Below are 22,413 nucleotides of genomic sequence, written 5' to 3'. Positions count from 1 at the left end.
CGCAAACCTTTTCCATCTCTGGTTTCTGAGTCCCAAGCAGAGAATGCCGTTAGAGCCGCAGCTCAGCCCAAATGGGAGCTGCGCAGCCAGGGGGGTCTTTGCAGACTGTGCAAAGAAAAAGCAGAAAATGAATGGGCCAGAGCTTCAGGGCCTTCCTCTTCCATATCAGTAGGACAGAAAAGCCAGCGGCTGTTGTAGAACAAGGAGTTTCTGCGCATTTTCTAACGTGCTGAGCCCACAGCCTGGCAGAAGAGGAGGAAGAGGATTTAACACTTAAGCTAGCTTAATTTGTAGAAGCAGAACATCCCAGATTGAGTCCGTCATAACACACTCTTTCAGGATGCTCATTAAAACCCTTTTTGCACCCAGAACATAGAGTAGCTCGAATCTGCAGAGACCAGTCCTAGCATTAACCATCTGCGTGCCTCGGGCGGCTGAGGAGCGAGCTCTGGGGAGCACGGAGGCAGGTCACGGCAGCTGAGCAGATGCCTGAATCCAAGCCTGGCACTTCTGGAGCTGAGGGAAAAGTGCATTAGTTTGCCCAAGTGCTTTCTGTCGCTGCAGGCTCTGGAGCCCACGGTATGCAGGGGTTGGGGGAGCCTTGTCTCGCTCACTCTTTGAGCTCCATTTCCAATTTGCCTTTTTGAGAAAGCTGCCAATGTAATTGCACATGTCTGAGAACTGTTCCTTACTTTTGATTTGATCCTTATGTTTTCAACTGGCACAGTGATGAGGACCACATCAATGCATACAGCTAATAACCCTTTACTTGTTATGAGAGAAACATACGAGTGATACGAGGGAATCTGAATGCTTATTATGACTCCTCCTTTGAAAACTGATCTCTGACTCTGTTTTCTAAAGAGAATAATGTTCCAAGAGTCAGGATTGCTTCAAGCTTGATGAAGAGCTAAAGATCAAAACGTTGCAAAGCCATAATGGAGATGAATTCTAATGGATAGATGGATATAGGCTGATATGCTAATATACCTGTTTAACTTGATAGATGTTAATGATGATGACAAATTTATAAATGTATTTGGATCTACATTCATCATTTTGCTGCAATATAGTAAAAATTGGATTATTATTATTTTGAATCCATCAAAAAGCTGTTGCTAAGCACAGCTCCAAACTCCCTGGCTTGCTAAGTGGCAGTTCAGTCATATACAAAACATTGCAATATATTATTACAAATTTTTATCCTTAATTAACACAGTCCTGACTTTTCATCATCATCAATCCTGTCACTGGGCATGACACATATAAATGACTAGAATTAAATTTTTTTCAGAGCACTATTTCCAGATTGAAGCCAGCAAATTTAGATTGCATCTAGAGACATTATTGCATTTTGCACTTTTGCCTCAAACCAGTATGAACTCCCCCAAAAAAATCAACTTCTAGCTTATAATAATGATTGGGAAATTCAATGTGAGTTGCATACTGAGCTGGTTAGATACGAGAAATGAAAAACCTGAGCTTCAGCTTACAACGTGGTGAGCACTGGTACTGCCTAGAGAGGTCAGGTTCTCTTGGAGATGCAGATCCTCTGCGATGTCCTTACGAATAATCCTTTGTCCCCCAGAGAAAGAACTGGCAGGTCTGCCAATATGAGTTGCAGACACTCTGACATCTACAATAATCTCAAAAGAGCACTCCTTAGGTTAATAATTGGCAGAGATGAGTTTCAATGAACATCTGGATAATTTTTTTCATAGGAAACCCTTTATGTTATTGGCTATCTTTCATCTGGGCATCTCAAAAGAATATGTAACCAAAAAGGGGTTAAATCCCACAATCCTGGTGGCAGCTTTGCATTACAAAGATTAAATGCCTGCCCTTTGGCAGCACGGTAACACGGAGAGAGAACTTTATGCCAAAGCCAGATATCCTCACACCTATTCTTGTACTGTCATCAGACACCCAAACTTTGACATGCAGTTTGCTGAAAGAGCCCCTGATTTATTCACAGATTTGCTACAAAGAAATTCCTAAGCAGGACAGAATACAGCTGTGATGTGGATGGAGACAAAGACCGCGTGTCTCTTGCACCTAATTCAGCGCCCACACAAGAGAGTACTCACGCAGGGCATCCCCAACCTCCTTAGTACTTCTATTACAGCCGTCCCTACTTCAGCTTCCCTGAAGCCACGTGCAACCTTCCTGTGGAAGAGCGCAACTACGTGAGCCGCGTGGACGTTGCCATCATATGCAGTTTTATTAAACGCTGTTTGATGTTAGGAGATTGGGATGTTTAAAAATTAGAGGATATTGATGATTTCATTTCAAGATAGGGCAGGAGGTGAAACTGCATTTGGAGTTAAAATCCAGCAGCAAAATCCCACATCTTTTAGAGTAGTGAAGGAAGTGCCAGAAACTTTGGCTAGTAGCAACTGTGCTAATACAAATGAGCCTTCTCTGACAAGCTTGGCTCTGAAGAAAATTTCCCTTTCTAGCCCTTAGTCAAAGTGCACAAAGCTAGAATAAGTCACTTTCTCGTAATGGATCCTGCCAAGATCAAGGCCAAGCACAGCTCTTCATTCCTCCAGCATAATTTACTATGAAGCTAATAGAAGCAAGAAAAGAACCTTTTTTTCAGAGTATATTCTTTGTTCGGATCATCGGCTGGTACCCTGCATTACTGGTAGCCATTCAGAATCTAGCCACGTTCTGAGCAACCTGAAATTATTTACTTATCCTTGCAATATCTTTGTGGTGTAGATGGCCTGTAGTTTCATCAAGAGTCAAAGCATGGGCTGACAAAAGCTACTTGCTCAAGGCCACACAAACTCTGCAACAGAGCTCAGATCACATCTTGCTTCCAGGTACAAAACCAGAAATCTACCCCGGTGATATGAAGGCAGGTCATACGAGGGTAAAGTGAATAAGAATGCATATTTTTGACCTGAGGTCTGCAGTCCCACTCAGTTACAGACACTCAGACCTCTTGTTTGCTGGCTAGTCTAGTTTGAAGTTTGCTACTGTTCACACATACCCACTCAGAATCGACAGTGCACCTACGCGTAAGATAGCTAGAAACAGGATTTAACTAGAATATAGGATAGGCTGTGGTGATCAAACACAGGGCTCAGCTATACTTGGCCAGCCCCTTTCATCCCCTTTTCCCTTTATTTTCCCATGTTTTTTCCTCCTCATCCACCTCAAACCTTCCCTCTCGCCTCCTTTGGTCTTTGCCCTAAACATTGTGTAGTAAGTCTTGCGCAGTCCCAAAATGCTGCTCCCATTGCATCCCTTAATGTGTCCTATACCTTAGGCAATAACCACCTTTAGTTTGCAAGGCATCTGTCTGGGAGACAGTTTCTTGGTTGACTTATCTTGGCAGGCTTCACACCAGGTAACAAGGTGTAATCAGTCCTCCTTGATGTGCTTGGGAGCAGCCAGTGTTGCGTGCTCCGTTTTCCCTGATGAGATTACTGACATTTCTCCGCCTTTGTTCTCCCTGCATCTTTGTGTTTACAGGGATTACGCTTTTAACCACGTAATCCAACACCCACCAGGTAACGAGGAATCGCGCTGGACCCTTTATCCTGTGCTGACTAAGAAACCGAGCTTCCCACTTCATGTTTTAGCGAACTAGATCTTGCTTTTTGGTAACTGCCGAGAAGGCACCATCCACCTTGCCTTGCCTCTTAATCCCTGTTGCTGCCTGGAGTCAGGGCGAGTTGGCTGGAGCCCGCTGACTGGTGAGATGGGTCACACTGGGTCGACACACTGGGAGCCCAGGCAGGAAGGGCAGCGGCGGGGGATTGGTGTCCTGGCAGGCGGAGGAAATTCCCACAGCCACATCCCTCAGGGGTCAGAAACTGCTCCTCCATCTCAACCCCCTTCTGGAAACTAGTTTCCAAGCTGACGTCCACATGGGAATTAGCTATCAGGGGTTAAAATACTGCTGAAGAACTAACAGAAGCTAACTCTAGATACTGAAATAAAAGCCTTATTTTAAGTAAAAAATTAATTTCATCCTTCCAAATGACATTAAATCCTTATCAATAAATCTCCTCAAGCTCTCCTGACTGTATTGAACATGAATTGTAAGAATTCTGCTTGAGACCGTATTTTTGCGCAGATTAGCTGAGCACAGTTTTAGAAATCATTTGGCAGCTTTTTAGTGTTACAAACTGGCTTTAATTCTTAGCTAAAATACCTTCTGCGCTAAGCCTTCCTCTTCAGCTATTAAGTGCGTGCTGCAAGCTTTTTAGAGAGTTAAACTTTATTCTGTACACGGGTAGATCTACTTACGTACTTGACACACACACAGGGGAATACTTTACAACCAAAAGGTAACGAACGGGCAGCGATTTCCCCATAAAAGCAGAACGGCTCACGCGCTAACGTGGGTTTCTTCAGCCCTGGCCATGGCATACTGGAAAATAACGCTCCTTGAAACGAGGCCCGCTCCTCCCCCCACTGAAGCCAAGTGGGACGAGGATTGGACCCCGCGACCGAGAAGGCAATTCACGTTTCCCAGAGCTTTACCAGGGTGCTAAATCCCACGGGCTATAGCTCCCACGGACTGGCCGTGACGCAGATGCCCCGTGTCTTCCAGTCGGGGAACGAAGCGGGGAGGACGGTGCCTCAGCAGACGGCGAGGGAGCCTGTTCGAGAGCAACGTCCCCCCTCCTCACGGCGGAGGGGGCAGGGCGGGCGTCTGGGCCCCTCCTGAGGGTGCGAGCCCTCCCGCGGGGGCGCAGCTGGGACCCCAACTCTTCCCGGCCTCGCCGAAGGGCTCCCGCCTGCTGCCGCACGCCCAGCGGAGGGGCGGCCCGTTGCGTGACGAGGCCCCGAGCCCGGCTGCGGCCGTCTGGCGGGCAGCCCGTCTGAGGAAGGGGCGGCGGCTCTCGGCGGTTCGGCCGGGCCGAAGCGGAGCCGTGCCACCCCACAGCCCGGCCCGGGCCGCCGGCGGCGGCGGCGGCGGCGGGTGGGCACGACGGCCCGGCGGGCGGGGCGGGGCGGGGCGGGGCGGAGGCCGGCCCCGCCCCGTGGCCGGCCCCGCCCCCAGCCCGCCCTCGTCGCCGCTGCCCGCGGCCGCAGGCTCGGTCGAGGGCCGGAGCGGCGGAGCGGAGCCCGAGTTCGGCGGAGCGGCCATGTGGCTGCTGTGGCTGCTGCTGGGCTCGGCGGGTGAGTGAGCGGGCCGAGCGAGCTGCGGGCGCTGCCCCGTGGAGCGAGGGGGCGTGCTCGGCTCGGCGGAGGTAGGGCGCCGGGGCCTCGCTGCCTCCCCTCGGCCGCTCCTTGCTGGGCCGGGCCGGGCCGGGGACGCCGCCGCCGCCGGCCTCCGCTCCCCTCGGCTCCTCTCCTCCGCCGGCCCCGCGGACGGCTTGGCCGGGCCGGGCCGGGATGCCGTGCCCGCGGCGGGGGGCGTGCGCGCGTCCCCGTCCCCTCCCTCCCTCCCGCCGCTGGCGGCGTGCGCGGGGTGGTCCCGCCGCCTGGGGGGCCGGCGTGAGGCGAGGCGGCCGGCGGGGGCAGCGGGGACGGGGAGGGGGAGCCGGCCGCCGAAGCCGCCGCCGCCGCCGGGCCCCTTCTCCCTCCCGAGGCCTCTCCCCGGGCCGGGCTGGCGGGGCCGCGGCGGGCTCCGTGCGCCCGAGTGGGGCTTGGCTGGGGTGCGGAGGGGGGGCTGCCTGCTTTTTGGTCGCGCTCGTCTTTGCAGGGGGTCTCTCTTCCCCGCCCCCCCCCCCCCGCGGTCGGCACGTGTCTGTCAAAGTCGGGGAGCTGGTGATGTTCTGTGCAGCTTTGCTGCAGGTGTGAATTATTTCTGCAACATGATCTGAGCGGGCGCTTTTCCAGGCGGTGTGAGTAGCCCGGCTGCGTGCTGCTGCGTCTGTTTCCGAATTGCGCCTTGGCGATGAAGTGATGACACGCAGTGGGTAGAACTCCGATTATCGAGTTCGATCTCTTTTTTTTTTTTTTTCCCAAATAGTATTTGTCATGAAGAACTGACAGATTTCACAGCTTTCTGTGACAAAAGTTTGTTTCGAGTTTGGGTAGGAAGGAGGAGAAGCGTAGTAGGACTTGCACTGTTTTGAAATTACATAACCGCAAACTTCAGCTGTGACGCTCGTAAGTCTTGTATAGGTTCGGGTGTCTCTGCAAAACTATTTCAGAAGTTCCTTTTTTGGAAAGCTTCGGGCAAAGCTCATGTTTGTTTATCTGGATCGTGTTGCCTTCTTCCTTATTAATTTTTATTTTACTACACTAACGTTGCCAAAATGTCACCTCGTTATTCGTAGCAAGGTATGCGTTTCCATGTGTTGAATATATTTGCTTGTAGTATCACCCTTGGATTAACACGGAGGGTTCCATGCTACAAGATACTGATCTCTACATGTGAAGGTTTCCCAGCCACCCACAGGCCATGTTCCTGCTCCACCTTGGCCTGGGGGCAGCAACCAAGAAGACCTGTTTCTCATGTGGAAGTTAGTACTTCAGCTTTTCGACTGCAAACTGCCATTCTTGCGCAACAGTTACCCTGCAGTTATTTAACCAGAGGCTCTGGCTTACTTTGGGGCAGATTCAAAGAGCTTTCGGAAACTTTTTTATTTTTTTTAAATGTGTTCTGTTTTTCTTTTGAAGAATAAAGTATGGGGTCTTTGGGGATTTGTTTTTTAAATGTTGCTTCCTCTGTGTATTTTGGCACCCCTGCAAGCTTCCCACAGGGAAAATTAGTTTGTCTCTGCCTGGCCTTCACTCTGTTTTGAATTTTGGTTCTGATAACTCCTGAAAATACTTCTTTTCCTATTGAGTCCTTTTTAGGTACGGATGGGAAACCTTGAAACCCTGGGGATCAATTTCAGTTAACAGAAAATAAACACTGTGTAGTGCCTCTGTCTAAACAGTTGTTCTGTTAGCGTGCAGAAGTAACTGTTGACTTGGATTGTGTCAGTGCAGATTTGCAAGGCAAATTTGCATCTTTATTCTTAATATTACCGTTGGATCAAATAGTGCTTTTGATCCTGAAAGACCTTGTCTGCATGGGAAAGTTTTTATCTTGTTATGATATATAGCGTGAACTTATACTGGGCTGGTTTAATTTCAGTTTGTAACTGCAACTGGTAGTTGATCAGAAAGAGACTATTGATCTGAAGCTTTAACCTCTGTTTCCCACACAGGAGCTCCCTGATTCCCTTGCTTTCCTTTTCCAGTCCCCGCCTCATTTCAAGTCTCATCAAGCTCTCAGGTGTGTGCACACACATGCACACCCAGTCTCTTTCATGTCTCTGTGCTTTTGCCAGTATAAGCAGGTCGCGCTCAGCTCTGATCCCCTCCTGCTGCCCTGCGTGTGCCGTGGTCTGACCCAGTTCCCAGCGCCTGACTCTGGCTCAGTGTCAGCCCAGGAGTTCCTGGATGTAGGTTAGGTCCTGCAAGGATTCTGCTTACCAGCTTAGACTGTAACAACGCTATCAGGTTAAGTTACCGTAGAAGAGGGTTTGCTTGTTAGATAACAGACATCTGTGTTTATCTTCTTCCACGGTTTGTATTACTTTAAGTAATACAAGCTGAGCTACACACAGTTACACTAAGTTTAGGAAAGGATTGCTTCAGAGAATTGCAAGTACGTTATGGCTGAATAAACCAATAAAATGTAAACAGTCCCTAAAAGAAAAACGAAGTCTCTCTAATCCTGACTACCACTCTGCTGTGTCTTCGTGACAAAATTTTTTTTATTTAAAGAAACCTAAATCTACTCAATATGTTTTGAACATAGATTTATGTAATTTTTTTCTTCAGCCTGTATGTTGTCCATTAAGGAGACAAATGATGGCAGGAGTCACAAATGTTTAGCTAAATGAACTCCTTTTAAAAAGTGTGATTACAAAGTGAGCAGAAAAGGAAGATTACTTTTTTTCTGACAACTACAAACCTTCCTGGTTTAGCTGTGAAGTAGGTCTTAAAAATGTCAGTCTTCAACTGGCTGGAAAGTCAGAATGCAGTGCACGGCTGGAATTCCTGGGTATGGTCCCCAAGATGTCACAGTTCAGTGTAAGGACCTTTCTGATGCATGAGCCAAATATGTAGTATAGATATTATACCTCTTAAAATACACTCAACTTGCTCTGTATTAAGGGGAGGCTTTTGTGTCTTGTTTCCTCCAGTCTTTTGGTCTAATACTGCTGGAATCGGGACTCTATTCCATAGACAGCATAAACATGCAGGGCCAGACACGTGCTTTCATCACAATTTGCGACTACATCTCAGAAGCTTGAAAAAAACCCAGAACATACCCAAAATCAAGCAGGGGTAGGTGCTGCTTGAAGAGTAATGTTACCACATAAATCTGCTTTGTGTAATATCTGTTAGCTTAAAAATTCCATATTCTACTAAGGAAATATCTAGTATTTTCCTTACGCGGGTCTTCGTTTGTACTGACGTTCAGAGGTATTGCTTTTAGTAGAATTTCTTTTCCTGAAAACTTCTACATACTGCATGGGAAGAGCACTGCTGAATACCGTTCTGCTCTACTGCTGTATAAGTAGAGAGAGCAAGAAAACCACTCTCTATTTGGAGACTCATGTCTGTCTTGTGTATACAGTAGATCTATTTTGTATTTTTGATGCAATCCTCTTAAAAACCTCTTAAACTGGGTCTAGTGCTCCATAGCCAGTGTTTGTCTCTCTCAGTACACAAACCAGCTGCGGGCTCGTGTAGCACGTCAGTGTGTTAGAGAAGGACAAGGATTCTTGTAGTAGCTTTAGCAAGTCAATAAGAAATTGGTGATACACAACAAGCATTGGATGTTTGCTGAAGACGTAAGTCTGCCAGTGGTCATGATGAGAGCAGACACGAAGTACTAATCTTAGTGCAAAGCTCCACATCCATGCTGGGTAGAATGTTTGGGATTTCTCGCAGGAGCCAGCGCCCACAGACGGGTTCTCTCAGATCAGTTTCTGGTTATTGGACAATTGATGTTTGAGACTGTTGTCAGACTTTACTCTTGCAAGTACATTTTTGATGCAGGGACTGAAGTAAGCTGCTGATGATTTTGTGGGTTTCGTGTAGACTTCAGGGATTTTGAATAGCGTCAGGGAAAGGGATGTATCCTTGGCTAGGCATCCGTAGGCTCCTGTTGCTCCTTAGGTGCGGGGAGTTGCAGGGCCCAGGACCTTCCAGCCGTCCCATCCCACTTGGGATAACTTTGCTGCACCAGTAGCCTGCAGTAGCCAAGGGCTGTGAGGCTGAAAGCGTGATTGCAATGTTGCAGTCGCGGGTTGTGATAGGAAGTGGAGATTGTTAACTATAAAATAGGTAGTAAAATTACACCTTTTGTACAAATGTGAAATAAAATGTTACAAGCTTACAGTCACTCTGCAGTGCCTCATACACTGGGAGACTAGCAAGCTCCATACTTCTTTTGGATGAAAAAACTTCTGGGTGATACTATGATACGTTTATTGTGGCAACAGTAACCTGCATCCTACTTCTGATCATCATGCTGATGATCTACCAGCAGAGAAATAAAATGGCTCCCTTTGCTGTAAATCTGGTAGGCTGTAACAGGGAGATGATGGTTTGTTAGGCAGCAAGGATGAAATGAGCTGAGGTTCAAGCACCTCTCTGTTTCAGGCCAGTAGCGTAGGAAGGCCTAATACAAAATTAATTTATCACCTGGAGACAGACTTTGTTTTGGTTTGGGTTTTTTTTTGTTTTAGTTTGGGTTCTTTTTTTTTTTTCATTTTATGTTCTTTTTCCAAACTGGTAAATCTTACCAGAATAGTTTCTGTGATACATCCTGTCTTGTGGTTGATGTCTCCGTCTGTGTAAGCAGAAATGCAGTAATGGAGCAGGCCTGAGAAATCTGCAGTGGGAGAGCTGCTGTGATGATAGCAGTGCTTTCTCTCCATTTCAGTGTCTTTTCCATTGTGGAAGGTAATGACGAGTTTTATGAATTGGTAGGAAGCCTTGTAGGCTGTCACTGTTCAGTTGTCCTACCTGCTGCAGACTGAAGCTGTGGATACCCGACCCTTGGTAGAAGGCACTCTGTGATAGATATTTAAACAGCAATTTTCAGGGTTTGAACCTGTAAACAGTTTCATTATCAGCAGATAGGTTTTGAAGATGAGGAGGGAGAAAGATCTTATGTCTCAATAGCTGTTCTTGGGTTTGGGTGTTTTTGTCTGTTCAGGTATTAAAGCGAAACTTGTGCTCTGGCAAGATCTTGTAACAGGATATGCTAAGAAGCAGAATGGAATATTTCAAGTGAAACCTGTTTTAATCATATATTTTAAGGTATCTCTAAAGTGAAACACTGAATGACAGACTGCCCTTTGCCTGAAATGTAAGTAGATCACGGCTGGAGGTAATGGTATAGTCAGCCATTAGTATAATAAGTTTATCATAAATTTACTGACTGCTGAAGAATTTTTGAGGGGGAGCTCATGTGTGTAAAAAAAAAATATAATAAAAAAATTAAAGAAATAGCTTAAGAAAAACAAACAAACACGTGGCAAACACCCCTGCAGAAAGTATTTAGCTAAATTAGTATCTCTGATAATGAAACTTCTAACTTGTATGATCAGGGGAGGTTTGCATTTGGCGTGGACTGAGTGTGTATCCAGATACTTGCTTATTTAACATGTAGAAACTTGTTAAACTGCAGTAACTTGATTATGTGTTTGAGTGGGTTTTTTCATGCCTCCTCTTGTGCTAGTAAAACTGTCAGATTAAAAGGCAGCTTAAGCCAACCTTATGTTGCATGCAGTGTTGGCTATCAGGACAGAAAAGCCCTTTTAAGGGAAAAGATGGTGTAATGCTAATTGGTTTTGGTGTGTGCTTGTGTTTTAATTTGCGCATGGGAAATGTTGAGGTGGTGAGGAGATTTTTAAATGGAGCCATTGGTCTCTCTACTCATCCTTGTTCTCATCTGCTTGCACAGATATCCACATCTTGATTGCCAAGGAGCTTGTGGAATCAGATACCTAATTTAGCTGCAGCTTGTAGAAATAAGTCCTCTTCGAAAGTTTGAGACAAATAATAGGTAGTTCCTGTTAGTGCGGGAAATGTGTTGAAGGGCTACGGAATCATGTGGGTGGATAATCAAAAGGGCCCTGATGAAAAAAATCAAAATGGAAGCAATTTGCAGGAGAGCGGCTGGTGAGAACTTTCTCCTCTGTGGTCCTTAAGCCTTCTTCCTGCCATGGCCTGGAGAGCTGTCAACTTGGGCACAATTAAAACATATCGAGCAAAGCCGCTTGTTGTGTAAGTTGCAATGTCAGTCTGTGACATGTGACAGTGAACAGAGAGCTGAGATAACGAGTGGAAGGTGATGTGGCTGTGAAACTTGGCTAAAATGATCTCTGTACTGTAAGAATGAGCTTTTAACCCAGGGTGTGGGATTGTTTGGGATTAGGTGCTGATGAACTCGTAGCAGGTCTGAGGAGGTCCTGATACCATGTCCTCTTAGCCAGGGGAGTTCAGTTTTAAAATGCATTTAGTATCTCTCAGGCAGCCTGTGAGGCTTAATTTATTAAAGGTTGGGAAGCATGTAAGTTGAATACGGTTGAAGCATGCTGTTGTGTTATAAAATAGTTTGTTTCAATATGGCCAAAAATACAGTTTTTCAGTTTTTAGTGCTATGTTTTGTATTGGTATTTTGTTGGGGTTTTTTTTTCTTTAGTAGGGGTCCTGATTTGTTGTCATTTGTTTTTTTTTTTTCTTTTAAGTTAAACAAAAATCCCCAAGTGCCACACCTTGCTATGAGTCTCTGGTGTCAGGATGTTACCTTTCATCTGCTTAGACAGATTATTATTCCAGACAGCTCCTGGGAAACATGATGGGAGAGATTACTGGTTCCGGGTTCTTTTGTTGAAGATTTTAGGTGGAAACCAACTGCATCAGATGAAGTAGCCTGTGTCCGTCTATTTTGAAACAGCTGGGTTTGTCAGATGAAGTTCAATTTTAAGTAACATTTTCCTGTGGGGATTTATCTCCTGTTTTTGATAAAATGCAACAATGTTACTGCAGCAAGTAGGTTGCCATCCCATTTAACATTAAGATGTGAATTCTGGCTACTAAGTATCGCTTTTTGTTCCGATTCCTTCATTCCTTAGAGTCCTTTCTCTTTCTTATATATTTTGCACGAATTTAACACTTGTTGACGAGACAGATGACGCTTATAGCTCCAGACAGAACGCAATTCCAGCTATATCTGTGTCAACTGAAGAGTTGTCCTCTGCTGGGCAAAGCTGTTCAGGACCTTAGCACTGCAGGATCTGCTCCAGGTTGTATTACTGATTAGTGGTATGACTTTGGGTGAGAACTGTTTCTTCCCTCACTGTACTCACTTCCCTTTTACCTGTTTAATCAGGTGTTTTTGGACACTAACTCTCTTCCCATTTTTCTTTTATGCTATTAGTGTTACCCTAATTTTAGTCAGTTCTGTCTTGCTGGTAGGGGTTGGATGCAAGGTAAGTAGATTTTTCTTGATAGGACGAATTTTTCTCAAGTGAATACTGTTTTTCCTTTCTCTGTTGTTACAGTAAAGTCATTAAGATTCTTCAAATGGAGGAGTTTTAGGTTTAGAAAAATGTGAAACATGATACAGACACACAAATTGATATGATTGTAAAAAGCCACGTATTTGGCAAGTTGCACTTTTTTCCCTGCTTCTGTAAGGCAGGCAAGAGCTGGCAACTTGTAGTACTGTTGCTTGTCCAGGGTGCTCTTCACAGGTAACCCGTTGTGCAGTACTGTATCGAACCTGCTAGCTAGTGGCTGCTTCACAGGGAACATGGTCATTGCCCACACGTGGCTATGGAAGGTACAACTTCAGCTGGAGTTTTTGAGTTTGGAAGCTGCAAATACAGTCTTGGGATTGGTATTCTACTGCTGTTCTCCTGATGCAAGAATAAGTTATGTCAAGGGCTATTAAATATTTCTGCTGGTCTTTCTATAAGCTTAGCTAAAATTCTGCAGCTAAAAATAGCTGTTATTTCTCAGATCGTGAATTCCTTTCTTGCCAAATTCCAACTACCTTTCTTTCTTTGCCTGTAGCCTTGTTCTCTTGTTCTGAAGCTGCATGCTGATGACTTCGGCATGGAAAGAAGCAAGTGAAGACTGATCTGTCTTACCTCCCTCCTCCTTGCATCTCAGTATCCTTTCCTTCCCTCCCACCCCCCCCCCCCTTATGACTTCATCTGAAATTGTACCTGTTGGTGCATAGTTCCAGCCATGAATTTCCTCATCATGCCTTTGACTCTGTACTTATAAAAGAAGCTGGCGTGTATGCTTGTTATACCTATACCTACCTGCTAGGATTGTGTGCTTCTGTAGGCCAAACCTGCAGCTAGGAATTGTTGTCTTTCTCTTGCCTCTATATATTGCAAGGGCTCTGCACCAACTCTGCCACCTTTCTTTGGCTGCAGTCTAGTGTCCCAGTTCATATTGCTATTCTCTAGTGAGAGTGCCTCTCCTGTACTTTGTGGTCCACTTCGTCTTTCTTCGTGATTTGGTTCTTACATTCAATGGAATATGAAATCACTGATACAGGAAACTTTCATGGGTAGGATGATCTTATGCTTCTGGACTTGCTCTTCTTCTATGTGTCCTTCCCTCCTTCCATTGCTTAGCTGTGCTGTGTGGTAAGGCCCAGGTTTGGGCTATGTGGAACTTCTGCTGTAGCTGAGTTTGGAAGGTGGTGTTTGGTTAAAGCAGACTGCTTGGAACTTGGTCTCCCTAGGTTCTTGATGCACAATCCACTTGTAAGACTGTATCTTGAGCAAATTATTCAATTTCTTGGGGTTCATTTATGAAGTACAGTTAATATTTACTTGACACACAATGCAAAGTGTGCGTATATAAACGGCTAAATAATTTGTGGATGTGGGCAGTGTTAGAGAGACTGATATACAATATGCTAAAGCAGTTCCTCATGTTTTTAAATATGCAGAGTGGCTCTACTTTGCCAAATCACATCAGTTCTTCATGAACAGGCAAATTGATAGAGTCAGCACTTATGACCTCCAAAGGAAACACATTGCAGTCAATGAACTTCAAGGGCAAAATAACTCCTGTAACTTGCTAACCAGTCTCCTGTCAATGGCACAAGTTGCTCTTGTGGCTAGGGTCAAAACCATGCAATCTTAAGAGCTGGGTGGAACTGCACACTACTAAATGAATATACGGTCTAACTGGAACTGGGAATACCTGTATTTTGTCTTGAGAAAAATGGCTGTCTCCCAGAAGAGTTTGGGGCTCTGACGCTGATCTTGGATGGGTGATCTTGGGGATGGGGGACTGAATCTTCCATGATCTGAACAACAATAAATAAGAAACATGTCGTATCAAGAACTTGGCATCATGTAAAACAGTCTACAGCTTTGCTTGTTTGGGTAACTGGAGAGACACAATACAGGTGCTAAGATCAAGATCGGTTCAGGCTGGCAGAATGCAAACTGTGCTTGTGATATCCTGGAGTATGGAAGAACTGTACTTACTGCTCAGTCAGTTTTAAAAGACTAAGTCATTAAACTAATAAGGCATAATTCAAAACTGGCTAACAAGCAACAACAGTGTGTTTGTGGTGATTGCTGTCTATTCAAACTCAAAAAAGGCTTTATTTTTTCTTTTAAGACAAGTTTTTGAGACATGGAAAGAAGGTGGAGAGGGACCAAAAAAATCCACGTGGCTGATGCTAGTCACTGTTTTGGGTTTGTGTGGTGGGATTTTGGTAGCGGGTAAGGGCTGCAGGGCCGGCTCCTGTGAGAAGCTGCTCGAAGCTTCCCCGGCCCCAAGTCAGACCTGCTGCTGGCCAAGGCTGAGCCCCTCAGCGATGGCGGTAGCGCCTCTTTTGCCCATGACCATAAGCGGTGAGTGATCCCTCCCTGTCCTTGTCTCAACCCATGAGAGTTTCCTTTTATTTTCTCCTCTCCATCCTACTGGGGCCAGGGGGGAGGAGTGAGCAAGCGGCTGCATGGTGCTTTGTTGCCGGCTGGGCTGAAACCACGACAGTCATGTTTGTTAATAAAGTGGTGGCTGAATTTCAAATACCTGACTGTGAGCAAAAACAAAAAAGCCTGTATGGAGTTACAGGTAGAATTCTAAAAAAAACCCAACAACCCCACACCCCACCCCACCCCCCAAAACAACAACCCAAAAAACTGTTGTGAACTTTTTAAATGAACAAGTGTCCTGGTTTTGGCTGGGATAGAGTTGATTGTCTTCCTAGTAGCTGGTACAGTGCTATGTTTTGAGTTCAGTATGAGAAGAATGTTGATAACACACTGATGTTTTTGGTTGTTGCTCAGTAGTGTTTAGTCTAAAGTCCAGGATTTTTCAGCTTCTCCTGCCCAGCCAGCAAGAATGCTGGAGGGGCACAAGAAGTTGGCACAGGACACAGCCAGGGCAGCTGACCCAAACTGGACAATGGGGTATTCCATACCATATGACATCACATCTAGTATATGGGGTGGGGGTGGGGGATCGCCACTTGGGGCGTTGATCCGGCAGGTGGTGAGCAATTGCACTGTGCATTATTTGTATATTCCAATCCTTTTCTTATTACTGCTGTCATTTTATTAGTGTTATCATTATTAGTTTCTTCTGTTCTATTAAACCGTTCTTATCTCAACCCACGAGTTTTACTTCTTTTCCTGATTTTCTCCCCCATCCCACTGGGTATTGGGGGGGAAGCAAGTGAGCGGCTGCATGGTGCTTAGTTGCTGGCTGGGGTTAAACCATGACAAGAAGGCATTCACTTTACCATGTAACCAAGGTTCTGCATGTTAAACTTGCCCTTTATTAAATCAAGTCCTGTTGGAATTCTGATTTGCCTTCTCTAAGAAATTTTTGTTTGCTAGCCATTTCTTACAAGGTGAGACCTACCTCCACTTCTTAGGCATTTTCAATCTTGTGAATGTACTGGCTTTGAGTATCATCAGGTGTGAAGGTAAGAGGAAAGTGAAGCCCTGTAATGTTTCGGCCTGTGAGCTCTAAAACAAACCACAAGCATTTGTCCTTTTACGGTCAGATGGAGGGCTTCCCCCGAGATCTGCAAGCAGTATGTACGTTTCAGGAACCAATTCTTTTTCACTTCTCTGAAAAAGGAGCCACTGTGTGCAAGGAACAATTCGGGAGTGTACTTCTGACAAAAGATCAAAGTGATCCGACTAGAACATTAACAGAGTACCTGGAAGATAAAAAGGATGTTGATAGTAGACTTCCTAAGAGTATTCATAAACAATACAAATTGGCAGTACCAGTTGTACCCTAAAAATCTTCCATGAGGAGGAATGTTAGCTTCTAAATTGCAAGTTTGAGGTAGAGTGTTGTCAGCTTTTTTTTTTTTTTGGCTATAAGGATTGGTGACAGCATCACACTTTTTTGAAACATTTTTTCATTGCAACCTTTCTCTTCCAAAAAAGAGTCCATAATAGTTTCAGTGACCTTATTTCATACTTGAATTATATGACTATTAAGGGTAAGAGCACAATAGCCATTTTTCTTCCTCTATCCATTTTTCATAAAATGTAGAAACAAAGTGTTTTACAGCATAATTTCCTGTTTGCACTGCAACTTCAAGTGATTTTCTGTTTGAAATGCCTGTCCTTTTCAACAACTGAGATAGCAGTAGACATTTAATGGAGAACTCCTGGTTCAGAGTTCCTGGATGTAGGCTCTTTTGAGGTAACATATAAAAGTGTTTCTCTCTTAGTTACATCAACAGAGTCCACTCAAAAGTAGCAGCTACTTGATGACATTGGTTTGTGCAGCTATACCTTTTCATCACTCTTGCTTTTTTAATGTAGTATAGAAAGCTTTTGCTATTCTTATGCAAAACTATGCGTATTAGTTACAGCAGAAATGCCCAGTGTCTCTTCCTGCAGCAGCTTTGATAACTTTCAAGCTTTCAAAGTTAAAGGCTCTCTACTTACTAATGACTTCTACGTGAGTTAGACTTTGGTGTCTAATCAGATTGGGCATCCTTAAAATTTCTAATGGGATCCTTGAAAATCTGCCAATGGACTATATAGGTTTTCTGATGAATTGTTTTAATGGAGCTCTGCCTTGCTATTTGGTTAACAATCTTCAGGGTAGCCTCGGGCTGCTTACTTTCCAATTTCCTTGTGTTATCTGTAGATAAATGTCTACCTTATTGGAGCTTAATGGCCAATTAGCTGAGTCAAATGAAATCTGAAAATACAAAAAGCAGTTCTGATCACTGGCAGGATATTCGTGTGCTAACTGAGGTTCAGTCCAGAGTTGCTGGCCTGCTGACTGCCACGGCTCCTTGAAAGTAGTCTCATGGGGAAACTGTGTTCAGCCTGTAAAGCACAGTTTAGATAATTTTTCCCTGCAGTGTTGGCGCTTCATTTGTTTGCTCATCAAGAGTCGCAAAATTAGGCAGCCCACTTTTGTGAACAGGCTTTCCCGCGTAAGAAGCGATCAGTGAAACTTCCTTTGGGCCTGTATGAGAGACCTGTGTAAGGCTCGTCAGATCCTGTTAAAATGAAACCTACATGACTTAGACTTCTAAAATACCTGGTGGTTATCTCTGGGATGGGAAGCACATCTGATATGGGATACCTCAAAGGGGCAGCAACTTTTGGGGAAATATGGCACACTTTCCACCTTTGCCAGTCTGGCCCTTGAAAGTGGCGTGAGCTGGGTGTTTGCAAATACAGGCTGTCCAAGCTACTTTGTGCTTCCCTGTAAGAAAACTAACTTGGCATAGATTTAGTAAATATTGCAGTGTTTACTTCAGTTTGGAAGGGCTGTGTTGGCCTATTGTTTTGGAAAAAAAGTGTTATTGAAATGCTGTATGTTGTGGTTTAAACCCAGCTGGTAACAGCACCATGCAGGCACTTGCTCACTCCTTGCCCCCTTGGCCCCAGTGGGATGAGGAGAAAACAGAAAGAAAAGCTCGTGGGTCGAGACAAGGACAGGGAGGGATCACTCCCCACTTATGGTCACGGGAAAAGACAGGCTCAACTTGGGGAAGAAACAAAATCAATTTAATCTGCTACCAATCAAACCAAATCAAGGATATTGGGAAGTAAACCCCAACCTGAGAAGAGCTTCCCTCCTGCCTTCCCGCCTCAGCCCCACTCCCGGTTCTCTCTCCCTGGGGAGCAGGGGACGGGGGCTGGGGTCGGCTCCTCACCCCTTGTCTCTGCCGCTCCTTCCTCCTCAGGGGGAGGAGGACTCCGCGCTCGGCCCCTGCTCCGCCGTGGGGTCCGTCCCTCCCGCGGGAGACAGCCCTTCCCCAACTTCTCCAGCGTGGGTCCTTCCCGCGGGCTGCAGTTCCTCACAGACTCCTCCAGCGCGGGTCCCTTCCACAGGCAGGGTGCAGTCCTTCCGTCACAGACTGCTCCAGCGCGGGAGCCGCCGCCATTTTGGGGGACATCCGCTCCCCCGCTCCCCTCCACGGGCTGGGGGGGACAGCCTGCCGCCTCCCCGCGGGCTGCGGGGGCATCCCCTCCTCCTTCCCTGACCTCGGGATCCGCAGAGGGGTTCCTCTCACATCCCGCTCCCCCGACTCCCTCACGGGGCGTTCGTTCCCCTTCTGGAATCTCTTCTCCCAGAGGCGCTCCCGCCGTCGCTGAGGGGCTCGGCCTGGGCCAGAGGCGGGTCCGGCTCCCAGCCGGGGCAGCTTCCAGCAGCTTCTCCCAGGAGCCGGCCCTGCGGCCCCTCCCCCGCCACACAAAAACCCCACCACACAAACCCATAACATTGTAGTAAACCTTTCGGTTAGAGAACAGTTTGAGTGAGCTCAACTGTCAAAATTAAACCCTAGGTGTAAGCAGCTGTACCAAGAGCTAGTCATTGCACGTTTGCAGGGCAAAATCATTTTGGATACCTTGAAATGTACGTGTTCATAATCTGTTTTTAAAAAAGCTTCCCAAGTTCTTCCCTTCTCCTCTTCCCACAAATCACAGCCCAGCATTAAACAAAAGTAAGGGGTAGGTATATATGCATACAAAAGAAAGACAAAAATTGATACCATATCAGGGTTCTTATTGAGCCCCCTTGAGTGTAAATAAGAGGCCAGTTAACTTCTGTATCTAAAATGACTTGGATTTTCTAGGTGCAGGGGATCACTTAATCTCTATAGAGTCACTGTGCAAACTGAGTCTAGTTGGTAGTCGAGCAGGCAGGAGTTTGGGAAATTGGAGTTTCATGTGTTATAGGGTGGGCCTACCTATATTTTAATCAGAATCCTTGGACTGGGTATTAGCTTACATACCTGCTCAAAGATTTTTGATTATGACTTTGTCTGTTTAGTACTAAGGAATAAATTATTCAAGATACACCTGTGGGCTTTAATATTTATACTTTGCATTTTTTATGATGCTTCTTAACCAGTTCATATATTTGGAAAACTACTGATCAGTATATATCTTCAGGTACCCATCTCCTCAGCTTCCGAGCAGCACGGAAACATAAATTATGGATGCCTGAAACATTCCCATAGGATGGGGGAGCATTAGTAATTATTAACAGATAAGGAAAACTGAAGCCAAGGAAAGCAGAGTAATATGATCATGTAAGACACCTGTGGCAGGGCTGAACCCTGTCTCGGGTCTTCTCAAATTCGACCCAGAAACCTGCCCTTTCCTGAAGGGGATCCTGCCTGCGAGGCTGGACTATGTCGCAAGTACTGACATTAATCTTCCTCCTCTTGAAGCTTACATCGTCAACATTCCTGTCGGGAAGCAGACTAGGAGTCAGCACACTAGCATTAAACCATTGGGTTGTTTAATGCGGCATCGTGGTGTTTAACGCCAGTTGGATGACATGTGGCTGCCAGTTTGTAAAGCTAAATCTGTCTGCCTGAACTCTGGCAACTGCTGTTGAGGGTGAAGCTCTAGGAGTGTGACAGGCTTATGTTTAAGTGCATATAGATAGTATGTAGGGCTGCCCACTTGGTAAGCTTGATGAAGAATTGGGAAGGGGCAGGATAGATAACACAATGTACAGTGAATGTTCGTGTCCTCCTGTGTCTGACTGGTTTTTAATGATACAAATAGATAATGGCATCAGTGGAAAGCTCAGGTGTGAAGTACAGTAGGAGCAGACCGAGTTCTCTTTCCTTGATTACTTTTGTGTGTTTGTGATAGGAAATGTGCCTGTGTGGTATTACTGACAGTCTTGAGTGGCTGGCAAGAGTATTTTAAATCCAAGACTGAATTCCTTGGCTTTGTACTGAGCTTCTAGTTGAATTTATTTGCATTGGCAGAAAAGTTGGCTGACTTGAAGACAGGCAATGCACAGACTTAAAGTATCTTGAAATAGTAGGGCTTGAAGACCTTCTTTGCTTTCTCAGGGGCAAATTCTGCCACTCAACATATGTTGTAGATCACATTTTAAAGTGGTTTTTCCCTGGCTCCCATTTTGCTGCCCTTTACTTTGAACACAGCCTTTTTTTTCTCCCCCACCCCCCCATCTGAAAAAGTAGTGGGATGTGGTTACTGAAATTATTGAATTTTGTACATGGGGCACTCACTGTGCCTCTGCGAAGTGGGAATATTTTACACATGGGTAGAGTGGGACTCAAATCAAGGTGACGTGTGATCATGTACAAATAGAATGAAGATAACATCCTAGAGATAACAGTGATCCTTGGCAGTGCATAACATCAGGCAAATCGTTTGCTGTCTGCCTTGCTTTGTGCCTTACTTAAAATGGAGATACCACTTCCCCACCTCAGTTTCTTTAGTTTCATAAATGCTGGTAAGTGCTCAGTTCCCCAAAGTGGGTGTCATCAATAATTCATTATCACTTAATTGCTGGAGCTGATTTCTGATTGATTTGGTAAGTAGGGCACTAGGAAATGGTATGTTTCCCCTGTCAGTTCCACTTCACTGCTTTTGCCAACCTTTTTATCGTGACTTGTCCACGTGCCTTTTCACTCTTCTTCCATGGATGCTTTGCCCTAGGGCCACAATAAAACTGGAGGAGCTTACAAAAGAATGGGGCAAACAGCATCAGATGGAGTTGTGGATTTCTTTTTGCAATGAGCAGCATGTGCAAGAAAGGCTGAACCCCAGACAGGCTGGAGTTGGAGGGCTCAGCCCTGCACGTATGACATGCTGTCACTGTGTGTCACTTCTGTTTCTCTTACTTGTTCAGATAGAGAGGCTTCTCCTGGACTGCTGTCTTTTCTTCCTGCTGCTGCTCAAAGTGCTTAAGGTCTGCTACTTTTGTCTGATGCTATTGTCTATAGCTGAGAAGGCTGTTTCAGTTGTCCTTTTTATATCCCTACTATGAATCACGTGTGAGCTATTTCTGATGGTTTTCCATCATAATGGGAATGTATAGTTTTGGAGTGGCTGGCAGTTGTAGTTATATTTTGCTTTCTTTATACGAGGAACGTACTTTAAATTGTACCATCAGAGGTAAGGATTTGGAATTATGCAGGTTCTCCTTGCAGTGTTTCCTGACTGCAAAAGGGCGAGTGCCTCTAGTCTCCCAGGATGGAGTATGGCAGATTTCTTTTCTGGCAGCAGTTTGGACACTAGAGAGGGGAACTTTAAAATAGATGTCCTGGAAAATATGTGGTGCTTGTTTTTATTAGCATAGGATGGTCTCTGTTCTGTGTAAGATAGGAACTAAAATACAAATGAGGAAGCAGTGCAGTATCACAGTCTTACATACCTAGAAATGAGAGGTGGGGAAGGACTATTGGTTTATCTATATAGTTTATCCCCTGGGGCTGCTGTAAGCATCTTTCATCCACTTTGTTGGATGAAGGTCCAAAGGTAAGTAACTACAACAGGACTTTAATCATAATATCTTCTGATCACTTCCTTATAGTTTGGGACATTGTCTTTACCTTGCAGAATCTGAACCGTTTAACACCTGTGCAGTGTTCAGCAGTGCAAAATGTTCTCAAAGACTGTGCTACATCCTAAAAAACAGCACACAGTCTGTTGGAGCATGTCCTTCATCTGAGTCTGGTTTGCCAAGGAAGCATTAGAAGGGAATGTGTTGGGGGTTTTTGCATTTGGGTTTTTTTTTTTGTATAAACATACATAGTTTCCAAAGGGATTCAGTTCTATCTTAAACATATATCAAGAATTATTTTGTTACTATTTTTATACTTTTCTGAGGTTGTGTGTCTGGATTCTTCTCCTCATTTAAATGAACTTACATGGATGTGTTTCAGTGCATTAACTTCGTTTTAAACTGCTATGAATATAAAAATGAATTGACAACCCAGTTCTCAGAAATAAGTCTTCTTGTTTTGAGGTGTTCTGATGTCTTTGAACTTCATTGAAATGACAGGGCTGGAAAGAACATCACTGTCACTAAGCTACTTTGGTGGATTCCCTAAAGACTAATTCATTCTTGTTTCAACGGCCAGTTAGCAAACTTCCTTTAAAAAGTGTTCATTTCAAAATGAAATTTCAAATCATGAAATTTCATTAAAACTGAAATAAGTTAATCTTTTCAGGCAGCTGC

General features: G+C 45.1%; 1 protein-coding gene and 1 long non-coding RNA gene across 3 annotated transcripts in view; both read left to right on the top strand.

Moving 5' to 3' along the window:
* The window catches only part of LOC138685541 (uncharacterized), a 53,476-nt gene extending 49,239 nt beyond the window's left edge, over positions 1-4,237 (top strand). Inside the window, exon 7 of the long non-coding RNA XR_011324848.1 lies at positions 370-4,237. This is a non-coding gene — a long non-coding RNA (uncharacterized lncRNA). The remainder of the gene's footprint in view (positions 1-369) is intronic.
* Positions 4,238-5,019: 782 nt separating this feature from the next.
* Positions 5,020-22,413, top strand: part of LDLRAD3 (low density lipoprotein receptor class A domain containing 3) — a 123,740-nt gene continuing 106,346 nt past the window's right edge. For both annotated transcript variants that reach the window (XM_069784698.1, XM_069784697.1), the window contains exon 1: positions 5,020-5,142. In XM_069784698.1, the coding sequence (XP_069640799.1) occupies positions 5,109-5,142 (34 nt within the window). In that variant the 5' untranslated portion in view covers positions 5,020-5,108. The remainder of the gene's footprint in view (positions 5,143-22,413) is intronic.

The sequence above is a fragment of the Haliaeetus albicilla genome, chromosome 5, assembly GCF_947461875.1.
Source record: "Haliaeetus albicilla chromosome 5, bHalAlb1.1, whole genome shotgun sequence".
NCBI classification, from domain to species: domain Eukaryota; kingdom Metazoa; phylum Chordata; class Aves; order Accipitriformes; family Accipitridae; genus Haliaeetus; species Haliaeetus albicilla.
The sequence above is the reverse complement of the archived record's forward strand: the minus strand, read 5'-3'. Positions and strand labels throughout refer to the sequence as shown.